The sequence below is a fragment of the Macaca thibetana genome, chromosome 13 (assembly GCF_024542745.1).
Source record: "Macaca thibetana thibetana isolate TM-01 chromosome 13, ASM2454274v1, whole genome shotgun sequence".
NCBI lineage: Eukaryota > Metazoa > Chordata > Mammalia > Primates > Cercopithecidae > Macaca > Macaca thibetana.
Genome location: NC_065590.1, coordinates 75,266,381 through 75,281,799, shown reverse-complemented (window position 1 = coordinate 75,281,799; position 15,419 = coordinate 75,266,381). Strand labels below are relative to the sequence as shown.

General features: G+C 38.0%; 1 protein-coding gene across 4 annotated transcripts in view; it reads right to left on the bottom strand.

The window, feature by feature from the left end:
* Window positions 1-15,419, bottom strand: part of MEMO1 (mediator of cell motility 1) — a 143,880-nt gene that overhangs the window by 56,548 nt on the left and 71,913 nt on the right. For all 4 annotated transcript variants that reach the window (XM_050754146.1, XM_050754145.1, XM_050754144.1 and 1 more), the window contains one exon: window positions 9,271-9,339. In XM_050754146.1, coding sequence (XP_050610103.1) covers window positions 9,271-9,339 — 69 coding nt within the window. The remainder of the gene's footprint in view (window positions 1-9,270; window positions 9,340-15,419) is intronic.

Sequence of the window (15,419 nt, the reverse complement as noted above, 5' to 3'; positions counted from 1 at the left end):
TGTTAATTTTTGACTTATCAATAATAGCCACTCTGACTATTATCAGGTGGTATCTCATTGTGGTTTTGATTTGTATCTCTCTAGTGATTACTGATTATGAGAATTTTTTTGTATGCTTGTTGGCCACGTATGTATCTTCTTTTGAAAAAAGTCTGTTCATGTCCTTTGCCCTCTTTTTAACTAGACGGCTTTTTGCTCGTTAATTTAAGTTCCTTATAGAAGACAGAATCTTTCTTTCTACCTCTCTTCCTTCATTATGTTATTAGCACTGCTAATCCTCACTTCTTGTCACCACCTGTATCATCAATTCAAGAACCATTTCAAAAAAAAAGTCAGATCTATAGATTTCTAAATGAAGAAAACTAAAAGATAGCACTCTGGTCACCTATCTTAACAGCACATAAATAAATAACATGACACTTTTTTTTAAATTAAAGGCTAATGTGGGCTATAGACAATGGTAATTCAGAAATGTTTAGGTAACATGACTAGGGCCAGGTAGTACATGAACCAAGAATCAAATAATGAGAAAGGGCATTTTTCTGATTGAGAAATATATGAAAAGACAGACAAAGAATATTTAACATCAGAGCACTTGTGGAAAATCTAAAACACAAAATATGAAGTGATTTTTAAAATAACAATCTAAATTCAAGGCATACATAAATTTCCTAAGTGTAATAAGGTTCTAACGATAGCCAAAAGATACACTGCTCCAGAAATAAACAACAGAGGTCTGCCAGAAACCTAATTAACTCTTCTGATACCTGACTATTTTCCTTGTTTGCCTTTTTGTCTGCCCCAATCTAGATGAAGGAAAAAGAGCCCCACCAATCTCAATTAACCAACTGTGTACTCTACAGATTCTTTCTGATTTGGTAGAAAACTCGCCAATAGCCAAGTGAAGTTCCATATTTGATTAAAAGAAGTAATAAGAAAAAAAATGTTTAAGTCCCCTCAATATAAAACCCTTAAAAGCAATATATCCAAAAACAAAACCAGAAAAAGCTAAATGTCATTGAAAGGAAAGTAAAATGGGGCATTTAAACCTGTAGTAATCTCAAAATGGGTCTCTTTGTTAGCTAAATGCTAACAAAAGAAAATGAATAGTGTACATTGAAGTTCATGCATTTTCTTTGTTAGAATGCTAGATCCATAAACACCAAGGCCACAGGAATATTTTGAAGAGAAATAAATAAAAGAGGCATTAGAAGCAATGCCACTTTCTCTCCCGTTATTTGACTGCAAGGTGCTTTGTCTTTAAAGGCGTAATTTTTCAATATTAGCACAACATCATTGTTGATACACAGGTTAAAAAAAAAGCCTTTAATATGAAAAAATGGGGGGGACGGGCAAGATCAGTAGGCATTCTCTTAGAAATAAATGCACTTCATATATAATAGCTATAATAAAGAATTCACATTTGTGGAGTTCCAACGATGAATGTAGTCTGTGCACCCAATGTATAAGCTGCCTGAGTGTGTACCCTCATGACTGTTTATTCAGCTACTTAATCCAAATAATGGAACATAAGTAATTTTGTAAAGGTGTTTCACAGGAAGTGAAGGCATTTTAACCAAATAAAAAAATGTCATTGGGCCCCAAAAAGCATTTCTTTTTGCTCTCTTTTTCTGTCCTGCAAGGCTTTCTGAAAAATACGTATCAAAATCAAGTTACTACTACCTAAGTACATCCTGAATTCTGAGATTTTAGAGAATCTCAGATGTTGTGTCAACTACCAATATGGAAAAGAACTAAAATGTATCATTTTTTAAATTCCTTAAACAGTCAAAGTCATTTTCTGGAAACATAGATCTTATCACTTCCCTTGCTTAAAGCCTTTCATGGCATTTCATGGTCACAAGATAAAATCTAGAATCCTTAAAATGGGCTCTGCACTCTCAAATGCACTAGCAAATTAGCTATTACTCTTGCTCACCTTGATCATAATATTTTATGTATACTGGTCTTCCTGCAGTTCCTTGGTAACACCAACAACTTTGCCTACTTCAAACTTTTTAAACCCATGCTTTTGTTCCCCTTTGCTTGGCTAGCCTGGCTTAAAAAATGTGTTCCTCGGTCGGGTGCGGTGGCTCACGCCTGAAATCCCAACACTTTGGGAGGCCGAGGCAGGCGGATCATGAGGTCAGGAGACCAAGACCATCCTGGCTAACACGGTGAAACCCCATCTCTATTAAAAATACAAAAAATTAGCCAGGCATGGTCCCAGCTACTCAGGAGGCTGAGGCAGGAGAATTGTTTGAACCCAGGAGGTGGAGGTTACAGTGAGCTGAGATTGCGCCACTGCACTCCAGCCTGGGCGACAGAGCAAGACTCCGTCTCAAAATAAATAAATAAATAAATAAATAAATAAATAAATAAATAATCTGTTCCTCGGAGATACTTTCCCGAATACCTTTCCCACAATTTAAATCAAGTCACCCTCTTAAGGTCTATAACAATAGTTCTCAAACTGCGAACTCTGGATTCCTGGTATTCCTCAAGACCCTATGCAGCAGTCCATAAAATTAAAACTATTTTCAAAAGAATGCAAGGAAGTTATTTACTTTTTTCATCTGCAATTACGGTGCAAAGGTGAGGGGAGCATAAAACCACTGGCCCATTAGAACAAAGATCAAAGTAGTATAATCAATATGTACTAGTAGTCCTGTTTTTTAACCTTACTCACACTAAGTTTAAAAGGGAGGGAGTTCCTAATTTCATTAAATCTTGACTCTTGAGTAGGTATATTTTTAATATTCTATGACAAAATGCATTCAATCTGTGGTGATAAAACATTTCTGCTGCATATGGAAGTATGTCTCAGGAAAAAGCAGTTGTGTAGTTGTGAGTTGTAAGCCGAACCAGACATTGTCCTCATGGAACAAAATTTTTACTTCAAAAGATGACTGTAGATAAATTATGGCTATTCCAGTTTAGGTAGCTGGCAGAAGATTTCTCCAAAGTGAATGGAAGTCAGGCACGGTGGTTCATGCCTGTAATCTCAGCACTTTGGGAGGCTGAGGTGAGAGGATAGCTTGAGGCCAGGAGTTCAAGACCAGCCTGAGCAACATAGTGAGACCACATCTCTACAAAAACAATTTTTGAAAAAACAGCCGGGCATGCTGGCACAGGTCTGCAGTCCTAGCTACTCAGACGGCTGGAACAGGAGGATCACTTGAGCCTGGGAATTCAAGGCTGCGTGAGCTATGATCATGCCACTGACTCCAGTCTGGGTAACAAAGCAAGATCCTGTCTCAAAAGGGGGGGAAAAAAACCCCAAAATCTAGTACTTTAAAGAAAATAATATATTTGTTGTCAATGATGAAATTGAGGTTTTCAAGTGAAAATCAGACTTTCATAAAACTTTTATCACTGTAAGCTTGATAGCCTCCAAAGAATTAATGATTCTGTCTGATAAAATACATGGTGACAGTAAGAAATGTGATTTTTTGCCAGGCGCAGTGGCTCACGCATGTAATCCCAGCAATTTGGGAGGCCAAGGCAGGTGGATCACCTGAGGTCAGCAGTTTGGGACCAGCCTGGTCAACGTGGTAAAACCCTGTCTCTATTAAAAATACAAAAATTAGCAGGGCGTGGTGGTGCATGCCTGTAATCCCAGCTACTCGGGAGGCTGAGGCAGGAGAATCCCTTGAACCCAGGAGGTGGAGGTTGCAGTGAGTTGAGACTGTGCCACTGCACTCCAGCTGGGCGACAAGAGCGAAACTCTCTCTCCAAAAAAAAGAAAAACAAACAAAACAAACAAAAAGAAATGTGATTTTTTAGTATCATATAATGAAATACCAGCATTGAAAATATCTGCATAACACAATAAAAATTTTCCCAATGTTCCACACGTTACAAAATGATGCAAGGGTAAAAGATCCATTCGAACTGTAAAATAGACAATGAATTTATAAAAAGTACAAAAATTCAGCCAGGCACGGTGGCTCACATCTGTAATCCCAGCACTTTGGGAGGCCGAGGCAAGTGGATCACGAGGTCAAGAGATCGAGCCATCCTGGCCAACACGGTAAAACCTTAAAAATTCAAAAATTAGCTGGGCATGGTGGCGCGCGACTGTAGTCCCAGCTACTTGGGAGACTGAGGCAGGAGAATCACATGAATCCAGGAGGTGGAGGTTGCAGTGAGCCGAGATAGTGCCACTGCACTCCAGCCTGGTGACAAGAGCGAGACTTCATCTCAAAAAAAAAGAAAAAAAAAAAGGACACAAATTCACTGATAGGAACTTCAGATTTCGCATTATAACTAACCTTTAAGAAACTACCATTTGTTGAGTTTTGGTGTAGTATTAAAGAAAAACATCCACAATTATCTGAAAAGGTAAGTACACTACTCCTCTTCCTTTTCTAACTACGTATCTGTGTGAGGTTAGATTTTCTTCATATACCTCAACCAAAACAAATGATGACAACAGGATGAATGCATAACCAGATATGAGAACATAGTTATCTTCTTCTATTAAGCCAAACATTAAAAGGAGATTTAATAACTAGTAAAAATATGACATTTTTACATTTTGTAAAAAAAAAAAAAAAAGTTAAAGCAATGCCACTTTTCCCACTATCTTCTATTAGAAAATGTACTTCTCATTTTTAAAAATGTTTTTATTAACCTCTAATTTGTTTACTTTTTAAAATAATTTTTTAAGTATCTCATTTTAATTTTGAATGCATTCAACAAAGGTAGATGTGGTCTACATTTGGTGTCCTTAATAAGTTAGAAGTATACAGGGTTCCTGAAACCAAGAAGTTTGAGAACCACTGTATTTCACTTTCAGCTTTTAAATTTTTAGTTTTTAATAAGATATCTATATTCATTATCATATGCTTAATATCTATCTCACCTACCAATTTATCAGCACAGAGCTAAAACCATGTCTGTTTTATTAATCGCTGTGTCTCTAGCACTACCACAATATCTGGATCATAGCAGTCACTTAATAAAGTTTTAAAATAAATATGCTTTAATTTATTCATCCATTTCTCTTGGAAAGCAACATCTGAAAACCTTTGCTACTAATTCTTCATGAAATAGGGAAGTTTGTTTGTAAACAATCTTCGTTATCACCTCAAAACCTGCTTCTCACACTCCCCATTAAGTTATCAGCCCTACTAGTTACTGTGAAAAGAAAAATCTTGGCCAGGCGCAGTGGCTCATGCCTGTAATCTGAACACTTTGGGAGGCCAAGGAGGCAGATCACTTGTGGTCACGTGATCGAGACCAGCCTAGCCAACATGGTAAAACCTTATCTCTACTAAAAATAAAAAAATTATCCAGGCCTGCCTGGTGGCATATGCTTGTAATTCCAGCTACTTGGGAGCCTGAGGCAGAAGAATCACTTGAACTCAGGAGGTGGAGGTTGCAGTGAGCCAAGATTGCACCACTGCACTCCAGCCTAGGTGACAAAGAGAGACTCCATCTCAGAAAAAAAAAAGAAGAAGAAGAAAAAGAACGAAAAATGTTATTAGGCCCTGACCAGTCATATTATAAATCAAAGAACGATTCTGTCAGTTTAAGAATCATTAATCCCCTCAACTTATAATCATTTTTGCACAAATGCTTTTAAATTTTATATTTTTCACCATTAAAATAATATATCTATTTCTTATATAAGAAAACATATGCAAACTATTAGCATCCATTACAATAATTTATTTTAACCTCATATAGTACATTCTTTTTCCCAATTTTGCACAATTTTATACCCTGCTTTTTTTATTTAGTCAATGCACTATCAGAAACTTAAGACTCTTTTAAAAAACAATGCTGCTGTAGAAAACTTAACACATTTAACTTTTTTCATTTTGGGACTTATTAGGATAGAGCTTCCGAACGGGAATTTCTAAGCCAGTAATTATATACATTTTTATGACTCTTAATATATATTATCAAATTGCTTTCCTAAAGCGTTAACCTGATATAGTCCATTGAAATGCACTTTTTTTTTATAAAAAACTAATTTTGCCATAATCTAGCCAGTTCTGGATTATAGGAATTACACAACTGTATTGTTCTTTTTTTTTTTTTTTTGAGGCGGAGTCTCGCTCTGTCACCCAGGCTGGAGTGCAGTGGCGCGATCTCGGCTCACTGCAAGCTCCGCCTCCTGGGTTCACGCCATTCTCCTGCCTCAGCCTCCAGAGTAGCTGGGACTACAGGTGCCCACCACCACGCCCGGCTAATTTTTTGTATTTTTTAGTAGAGACGGGGTTTCACCGTGTTAGCCAGGATGGTCTCGATCTCCTGACCTCGTGATCCGCCCACCTCGGCCTCCCAAAGTGCTGGGATTACAAGCATGAGCCACCGCGCCCAGCTGTATTGTTCTTCAAACTGTTCATTTAAATTGGCACTTCACTACTGTTTTTATTTCTATTTTTGTAGAAAAATAAAACATATTTCCATTTTTATTAATTACATTTACTTCTTGTAATTTCAGTTCATATTCTTATTATGATGAGTTAGCCTCTAAGTACTAAGAATTTTATGATTTTTTGATATTATCCTTTGTCATTTTTTTTGCAAGTATTTTTCCCATTCTGTTCATCACTTCCACTGGTTACATTATGACTTGAGTTATTTTTTCATGTAATTTAATTACAATTTATCATGCTTTATACTCTTCTCAACAATGTCTCATAAACATTAAGACATATGGTGTTCCAAATTAGCTGTGGCTTGAAATGCCTCTCCAGATATGTTAATACCCTTACCTAACTAGTATTTACTTTGATGGATGGTGTTAGCAGAGGTTCTAAACCAATTTCTTTTTCCAAGCTGCTAGTCAGCATTCTAACATCAATTTTGGAATAACTGCTACCTGTTATTTGTAATGCCTTTTAAAATCATATTTGTATCCCCTACCCACTTTTAAATTCTGGAAAGTGACATAGTATCATTTACATTTTCAAAAGATGATCCTGGCTGAAAAACAGAATGCAAATGGATTAATGTGGAAGTTAAGAACAGAAAGTGGTAGTATAGAATTTAACCTTTCTCATAAGGATGTTCTTTCTCTACTTTCTCAAAGCACTCTAAAGACATTATAATTCCCAGAGAGTGCCTCTTTCAAGAGAAATCAACTGTGACTGTCAATTATTAATTTTACACTTAGACCTTAAAATTTATTCATTCAGAATTCAATTATTATATAGTAATTACAAAAAATAATTTGATCGGGCTGGGCACAGTGGCTCATGCCTGTAATCCCAGCACTGTGGGAGGCCGAGGCCTGACTGCAGATCACCTGCAGTCAGGAGTTCGAAACCAGCCTGGCCAATGTGGCGAAAGCCTGTCTCCACCACAAATACAAAAAATTAACTCGGTACGGTGGCGTGCACCTGTAGTCCCAGCTACTTGGGAGGATGAGGCAGGAGAACTGACTGAACCTGGGGGCAGAAGTTGCAGAGAGCCAAGATTGCACCACTGCACTCCAGCGTAGGTGACAGAACCAGACTGTCTCAAAAATAATTAATTAAAATAAAATAATTTGATCACATCAGCCATCATTTGCCTCTCTTTCTACTCATCTTCTTTATCTTCCTCTTCTTAGTCCTTGGCACTCCTCCATTTTTTCCTCTTTCCTTTTGCCTTCTTTCTCACTTTCCATTAACTTATTTAACACATACTTCCCACTTCTACGAATATAAACTCTATACCCCTCTACAAATTCCTAAACCTAATTTAACTCTGGAGTGTCCCACTAGCACATGAGTTTTATCAACAAAACTTTTGCCAAATAGAGGAAGGTTTCAAAAAGAAAAGGCTGTTATATAAACTAACTTTTATTATAGCTGGTTTACAGGCCCAAGTCAAATGAAAGAAACTTATAAAAAATCCTTTTTTTTTTTTTTGAAATGGAGTCTTGCTCTGTTGCCAACCTGGAGTGTGGTGGCACGATCTCAGCTCACTGCAACCTCCCCCTCCCAGATTCAAGCAATTCTCCTGCCTCAGCCTCTCAAGTAGCTGGGACTACAGCCGTGTGCCACCATGCCCAGCTAATTTTTTTTTTTTTTTTTTTTTTTTTTATTTTAGTAGAGACAGGGTTTCACTATATTGGCCAGGCTGGTCTCGAATTCTTCACCTCAGGTAATCTGCCCGCCTTAGCCTCCCAAAGTGCTGGGATTACAGGTGTGAGCCACCAGGCCTGGACTTTTAAAAAATCATTTCAATTTAACTTCTATTTGCTCTTATTCATGAAATTATTTAAGATTATATATTAAACATGTATCAGGGAATAAATGTGAACAATGCTCCTCAAAACATCATAAATGAGACAGGTCTAGCCAAAACCTCACCAATTTATAAATATCATTGCTTTCTTTTTAGTAAAAGCTTGCCAAAAGTAATTTTCAATGAATTATAATAAAATGTACAGACAATGCTACATAAAAATTTGAAAGAACAGCTTTTTTGTTTAAAAACTTTGAATGAACTGCTCAAAGGCAAGTGGGCTGTGCATGATTTTCTTTATTAAATCATGGCTGCTATGAGCTATTTCTTTTGAACAACTATACTACATCTCTACTAATTCAGACCTAACAATCAGTATTTGACAGAACTAAGATGATCACTTTACCTATTCACATAGCTTGTACATCTGGCAAACTAGGGCCAGATATTGGTTCACAGCTAGTAAATTAACTGTGTAAATAAAATGAGTGACTATTTCCAGCAAAACCTCTTGAAAGTTCACTGTTTCTTACAGAGTAGTATACTATTAAAGGAGTCTCAAGTTCCCAGGAAGTTTTTTTTTTTTAAGCTAATTTCAGAGCTGTCATTGAATTATTAAGAGTTAATATGCCTCAAACATCATATTAAATTCACTGTCAGATTCTAAAATATTTCAAATACCTTATCCTGTCAATGACAAATTATCCTTTCAGTAACCACAATTTTAACAAGTACAATAAAGAATTTTAAATTACGATATGATTAAAACAGATCAAAGGGCTTTGCATTTTTCTTAAGAATGCTCATCTCTGGGTTTTCAAAGAAATATTTAAAAACAAAATATTTAACCTTCATAACTAAACATTTTACATGCCAAAGGGAAGGTAAAAAGCAGATGTTCAAACAACAACAAAAAAGTATTGAAGTTTTCAGTAACCTATATATAGTAAAATTATCAAAAGTCAAATCCCTCATGAAATCGAGCACATAATAACAGTAAGTATAAAAAGCAAATTACTTCTATCACAAAGCAATCAATTCTCAAGCTTCTCCAACTTAAAACAAAACTACATTACTTACGTAATAGACGGATCCACTTGTTTATAAGCATGGGCGGCACAAGACCCACAGTACGTATATCCTGCATGGCTACAAAACAAAATATTTTTAAGCTTAATCATCAGATTCAAAATCAAGATATTCTAGAAAGAAAAACCTTTGAAATAAATACAGTAACTATGGTAAACACAACAGAATTGAGAGCCTACGTTAAATAACAATGTAGTTAATGATGCGACTTCTAGAAGAAATTAGGAAACACATGATCTATACTGTGTTCTAATTCTAAACTTTAAAAATACTTTGTAATTTTTTTTTTTTTGGTCTGAAAGACAAATTTACAGGCGTTCAAGGTTTACTTGAAGTTACTATGTAACACAATTTTTTTTTTTTTTTTTTTTTTTTTTTTTTTGAGACGGAGTCTCGCTGTGTCACCCAGGCTGGAGTGCAGTGGCCCGATCTCGGCTCACTGCAAGCTCCGCCTCCCGGGTTTACGCCATTCTCCTGCCTCAGCCTCCGAGTAGCTGGGACTACAGGCGCCCGCCACCACGCCCGGCTAGTTTTTTGTATTTTTAGTAGAGACGGGGTTTCACCATGTTAGCCAGGATGGTCTCGATCTCCTGACTTCGTGATCCACCTGCCTCGGCCTCCCAAAGTACTGGGATTACAGGCTTGAGCCACCGCGCCCGGCCTTAACACAATTATTGAGGTTGGTTTTTGGTTTTTTTTTTTTTTTTTTTTTTGAGACAGAGTCTCACTTCGTCACCCAGGCTGCATGCAGTGATGCAATCATGGCTCACTGCAGCCTCAACCTCCCAGGCTCAAGCAGTCCTCCTGCCTCAGCTTCCTGAGTAGCTGAGATCATAGGCACATGCCACTATATCTGGCTCATTTGTTATTTTTAACAGATCTGAGTTCTATGTTGCCGAGGCTGGTCTTGAACTCCTGGGGTCAAGTGATCCTCCTGCCTTGGCCTCCCAAAGTACTGCCATTACAGACATAAGCCACCACACCTGACCTATAATTGAGTTTTTTTATACTCCTCTTCAGTAGCATTAGCAGACTATTACAGAAAAATGATAAATCAACAGGAAGTCAAGTCAGACCAAAACAAATACCCTACAACTATTATAACAACTCACTTCCTTCTGTGTCTTTAGAGATAAGATAAAGACATTATTCTTATTTTCTCTCCGTACTATTCTTCCCTTTCATCCTCTGGTCTCCGAATTCAGTCAATTCTCTTATCACCTACAGAATGACTGTTTCCTGGTTTCAAAAGGTATATGAAAAAATAAAGATATATCCACACAATGGAATACTCTTCAGCAATAAAAAGAAGTGAACTACTGACACTCAAAATAATTATACTTTTTTAAGGGGGTAAAAATAAATATGCTGAATGGAAGAAAGTCAAACAAAAATAGTTTATTCTGTATGATTCCATTTAAATAAAATTCTAGAAAATAGTAAGGCATGGTGGCACATGCCTGTAGTCCCAGCTACTCAAGACGCTGAGGCAGGAAGATTGCTTAAGCCAAGTTCCATATTATAGCAAGCTATGATCACACCCACACTCCAGCCTGGATGACAGAGTGAGATACCATCTCTTAAAAAATATATATATATATATATATTCTAGAAAGGGGAAGGGGGGAAAAAGAGGTACAGAAAGGAAGAATTATAAGGGAACACAAGAAAACTTTTGAGGGTGATGAATATGTTCATTTTCTTGACTGTGATAGTTTTACCCTCATACACAGGTCAAACATCAAATTGTGTGCTTTAAATGTACACACTTGAATGCCAGTCATATCACAAGGTTCTTTTTTAAAAATGGTCCTAATCTGAACTAGCTTAAGATACGAATGGAGAAAATGAGACTCACAGCAGTCTACCACAGCAATACAAGATAGTAGTGGTGTTTAATTGGGAACTCAATAATATGGAACATACACTAAGCTCACTGAAATCAGTGAAGGCCTTAATTAATGGTAGTCACTCCAGCCCTACACCTCTGGTAAAGGAGCCTATAAAGTTGCCTCAAAACAGCAATATTCTCACAACCCAGTTCTGATCTTAGCCAGAAGGAAATTTAGTAGTCCTCTGGCTCAGCACACTCAGTTTTGATGTCACCCTGTGCTAATTTTGATACTAGAGCCAACCCGGAGACCTATTTTATTCTGTTACAATTCTAATCTCTGAGTGCCTGAGACCTTACTACTCACTGCTTCAGATTCCTAACACCTAGTTCTTGATCTTAACTGGTTCTCTTACGAATTTAGAAGTATGCCATCTTGCCTGTTCATGTGGACCTTAAAACCACCTGGTCCATCTGGATCTGCCCGGCTCTATCTCAAACCTTAGCGACATCTCAGATTTTCAACACTGCCTTGAAATTTTGCTCTCAGTTGTCACTCATATACCATCCCTTCACTTCCTAATCCTTACAGCTTAAACTGCTCCTTCCACCTTAGATCTGCTTTTCAGACTAGTTCCTCTTTGTCATTCTTAAATTTAAAGGCTCTAATCCCTAATCCATACTCTGATCTCTAAATCAACCTGTCTTTCTAGTCTGAGTCTCTCCCATTTCTACCAATCCTGTTCCTGACCTAGCTCAGTTCTTAACATCCAGAAAGCCTTCTTAGAAACACTGGATTCTTCTCATCACTGCATTCCACCCTGGGTGACTGAGCAAGACTTTATTTCAAAATTTAAAAAAAGACAAGAAAAGAAAGAATCATTGGATTCTTTACATATGGCTAGGACAGAAATAATAAGAGTACAAAGGACATTAAGGAAGGGCATAAAGACCAAAGGAAGAACATGAGCAAACGTCCAACTACATAAGGTAGATGAGAAAATACAAGACTGGCCAGAGTAGAGGAAGAGAGTAATGATAAGCCAGAGTCAGGTAAGGAAATAAGGGCTTCATAAAACAAGATACTGAAAAATGCTGTGGGCTCTTGGGCAGGGGTGTGACAATATCAAACTGTTATTAGTCTAGTACTGAAAAGCAATGGCACAAACTAGCAATTAGAGGCAGCAGGGTGTTAACAGAAGCTCTCTTGAAAATTGTGGCAGTACTATACCTAAGCATGAGGTACTAATGTAATGGTCTGGAACTGTATCAGTGCTGGTGGGCAAAGAGAAGGGAATGCTAGAGTCTAAAAAAGAAAAAGTAGGCCGGGCCCGGTGGCTCACGCCTGTAATCCCTGCACTTTGGGAGGCCGAGACGGGCGGATCACGAGGTCAGTAGATCGAGACCATCCTGGCTAACACGGTGAAACCCCGTCTCTACTAAACTACAAAAAATTAGCCGGGCGCGGTGGCGGGCGCCTGTAGTCCCAGCTACTCGGGAGGCTGAGGCAGGAGAATGGCGCGAACCCGGGAGGCGGAGCTTGCAGTGAGCCGAGATGGTGCCACTGCACTCCAGCCTGGGCGACAGAGTGAAGACTCCGCCTCAAAAAAAAAAAAAGAAAAAAAGAAAAAGTAACAAATCTCAGTGATTGAGCATGGGAGATGATGAAGAGGATAATGATAATAAAAGTAACATTTACTGACTACCTACTATGTATCAGGCATCTTCTATGTACTTCAAAGTATTAAATCATTTAATCCCCACACCAACCATATGAGGTAGGAATTATTATTATTATTCTCATTTTACAGATGAAGAAACTAAAACAGAGAGGTTAAGAAACTTGCTCAAGTTTACATAGATAGCCAGTGACCAAGTAAGGACTTAAGCCAGGACTGCCTAGCTCTAAAATACATACTGTTACCCACTATGAGATCTTTACATGTTTGAAGGAAGAAAGGAAAGAGTCTGTGGCATAGGAAAAGCAGTAAGACTGAAAACAAGAATTCTTTTTTTTTTTTTTTTTTTTGAGACGGAGTCTCGCTCTGCCGCCCAGGCTGGAGTGCAGTGGCCAGATCTCGGCTCACTGTAAGCTCTGCCTCCCGGGTTCACGCCATTCTCCTGCCTCAGCCTCCTGAGTAGCTGGGACTACAGGCGCCCGCCACCTCGCCCGGCTAGTTTTTTGTATTTTTTTTTTTAGTAGAGACGGGGTTTCACCGTGTCAGCCAGGATGGTCTCGATCTCCTGACCTCGTGATCCGCCCGTCTCGGCCTCCCAAAGTGCTGGGATTACAGGCTTCAGCCACCGCGCCCGGCCTGAAAACAAGAATTCTTACAGAGCCATATACCCTATAAAACTACAAGGAAGGATGAAACTTTTGAAAACACCATCAGCTAAGGTAAATACATGATTAATAATGGAACTCAGATTTCATGGTTTCAGTCCATTCAGAAGCTGAAGACTTCTAAGTCTGCTTGAAGGAAAGACAAAAGTTACAGGGAGAGAAGGAGAGTCTTAACTTGAAAAGGTCTTAACTTCGAGGCTACACTGCAGAGTATTGAAAAAAAAAATCTTTCCGTGTACTGTGCCTCTTTACCCCACCACAAAGAACTCTACTTCATCAAAGGAGGAAGAAGATAATAATCAAAGATAATTTCTTGTACTTTCCTTTATCCTTGCCCAGAAACATGGTAATGAAGAAATTCAGAATAATAACCATCAAATCTCACTACAGATGCTCTTTTCCTACCCCTTCTCTTGCTAACAGAATCTACGATTCTACACGTATGTGGAAATGTTTTATCAAGAAACCATTCACAATAAAGGAGGCTTCACTAAAGAAATGGCTAAAGTTTTTTCTTTTGTGCATAACAGCCAGAACAATGAAAATTTAAGCTCTACAGATATTCTAATATGCACTGTAAAAGTGTGTCCCACTTAGTTTTATTTTATTTTATTTTTATTTTATTTTTGAGATAGTCTCACTCTGTCACCCAGGCTGGAGTGCAGTGGCCCGATCTCAGCTCACTGCAACCTCTGCCTTCCGAGTTCAAGCTATTCTCCTGCCTCAGCCTCCCCAGTAGCTGGGACTAGAGGTGTCCGCCACCACGCCTGGCTAATTTTTCTTGATGGGGTTTCACCATATTGGCCAGGCTGGTCTCGAACTCCTGACCTTGTGATCCCTCCCACCTCGGCCTCCCAAAGTGCTGGGATTCCAGGCATGAGCTACCACATCTAGCCTGTCCCACTTGGTCTTTTAAAAGCTCTTAAAGTCCTTCATGCAAAAAGCCATCCCCAACCAGCTTTTCCAAGTCACTCAGATTCCCAACCTAACATATCATGAAGGCAAACACAAAATTACGCTTAATACCTACAACATTTTATTAGGCTAAAACCTTGCCTCTAAAAAGTGATCCTTCTTTTAATGCTTTTGCTTCTCCCTTTGCTCCTACACAGCAGACCCTTTACATCAGCAAGACCAGTTCCTGACACCAGAATTTCTGTTTTTCCCTGTGGAGCTGCAATCAAGTGAGGATGCAAAGGCCATTCATTGCTCATGAACATTTACTGGTTAAGTGACAGTTTCCCACACAGCAACCTTGCAGTGTGGTTATAATTCAAATTCTTACCATAAAAAAATGAACAATTACTACAGGCCATGGATTTTCACTTGTTCATTCTGAGACTTTCAAGGTCACAGGTGAATAGTATAAATTGTCAATGCCAAGAGTCTACCACACATCCTATGTAAGGCTTTTCATCAAACAGGATATGGGGAATAATAAAGGAATACTTAACTAGGATTCAACAAGGTCAGGTCCAATAGTCCTAGTTCTACTTAATAGTAGCAAAATGCAAAATAAAAAGATTGAACTAGATGAAATGAAAAGACTGAACCAGACGAAATGGGAAGATCTCCTCCAACAATAAGAAAAGTCACAAGATCTACTTAAGCTAAGGTAAGATCTAAAAAGCCAGAAACTAAATTAGAAAACTCCTCTGAACAGATGGGATCAACTTGATTGACAACTGGCCCTATATAATTTGCAAATGCAGCAGCTTCCACATTGCCTCTCTCAATTTTATTTTGCTGTACCTAGTCTTTTATTCTTTTATTTTGTAGGCATTCCTCAAAGGCCTTCAAAATTCCTGTTTTGATAAAAAATATCTAAGTAGATAATTATGCCCAAAAAAAGTCCAAGTTAGATAGTTATTATTCAGAATATTTTCTTTTTACATAATAGAATCTCATAAATATTAAATAGTCTGAGCTAAGGAGCGTTATTAAAGTTATTGAAGTCAAATAATA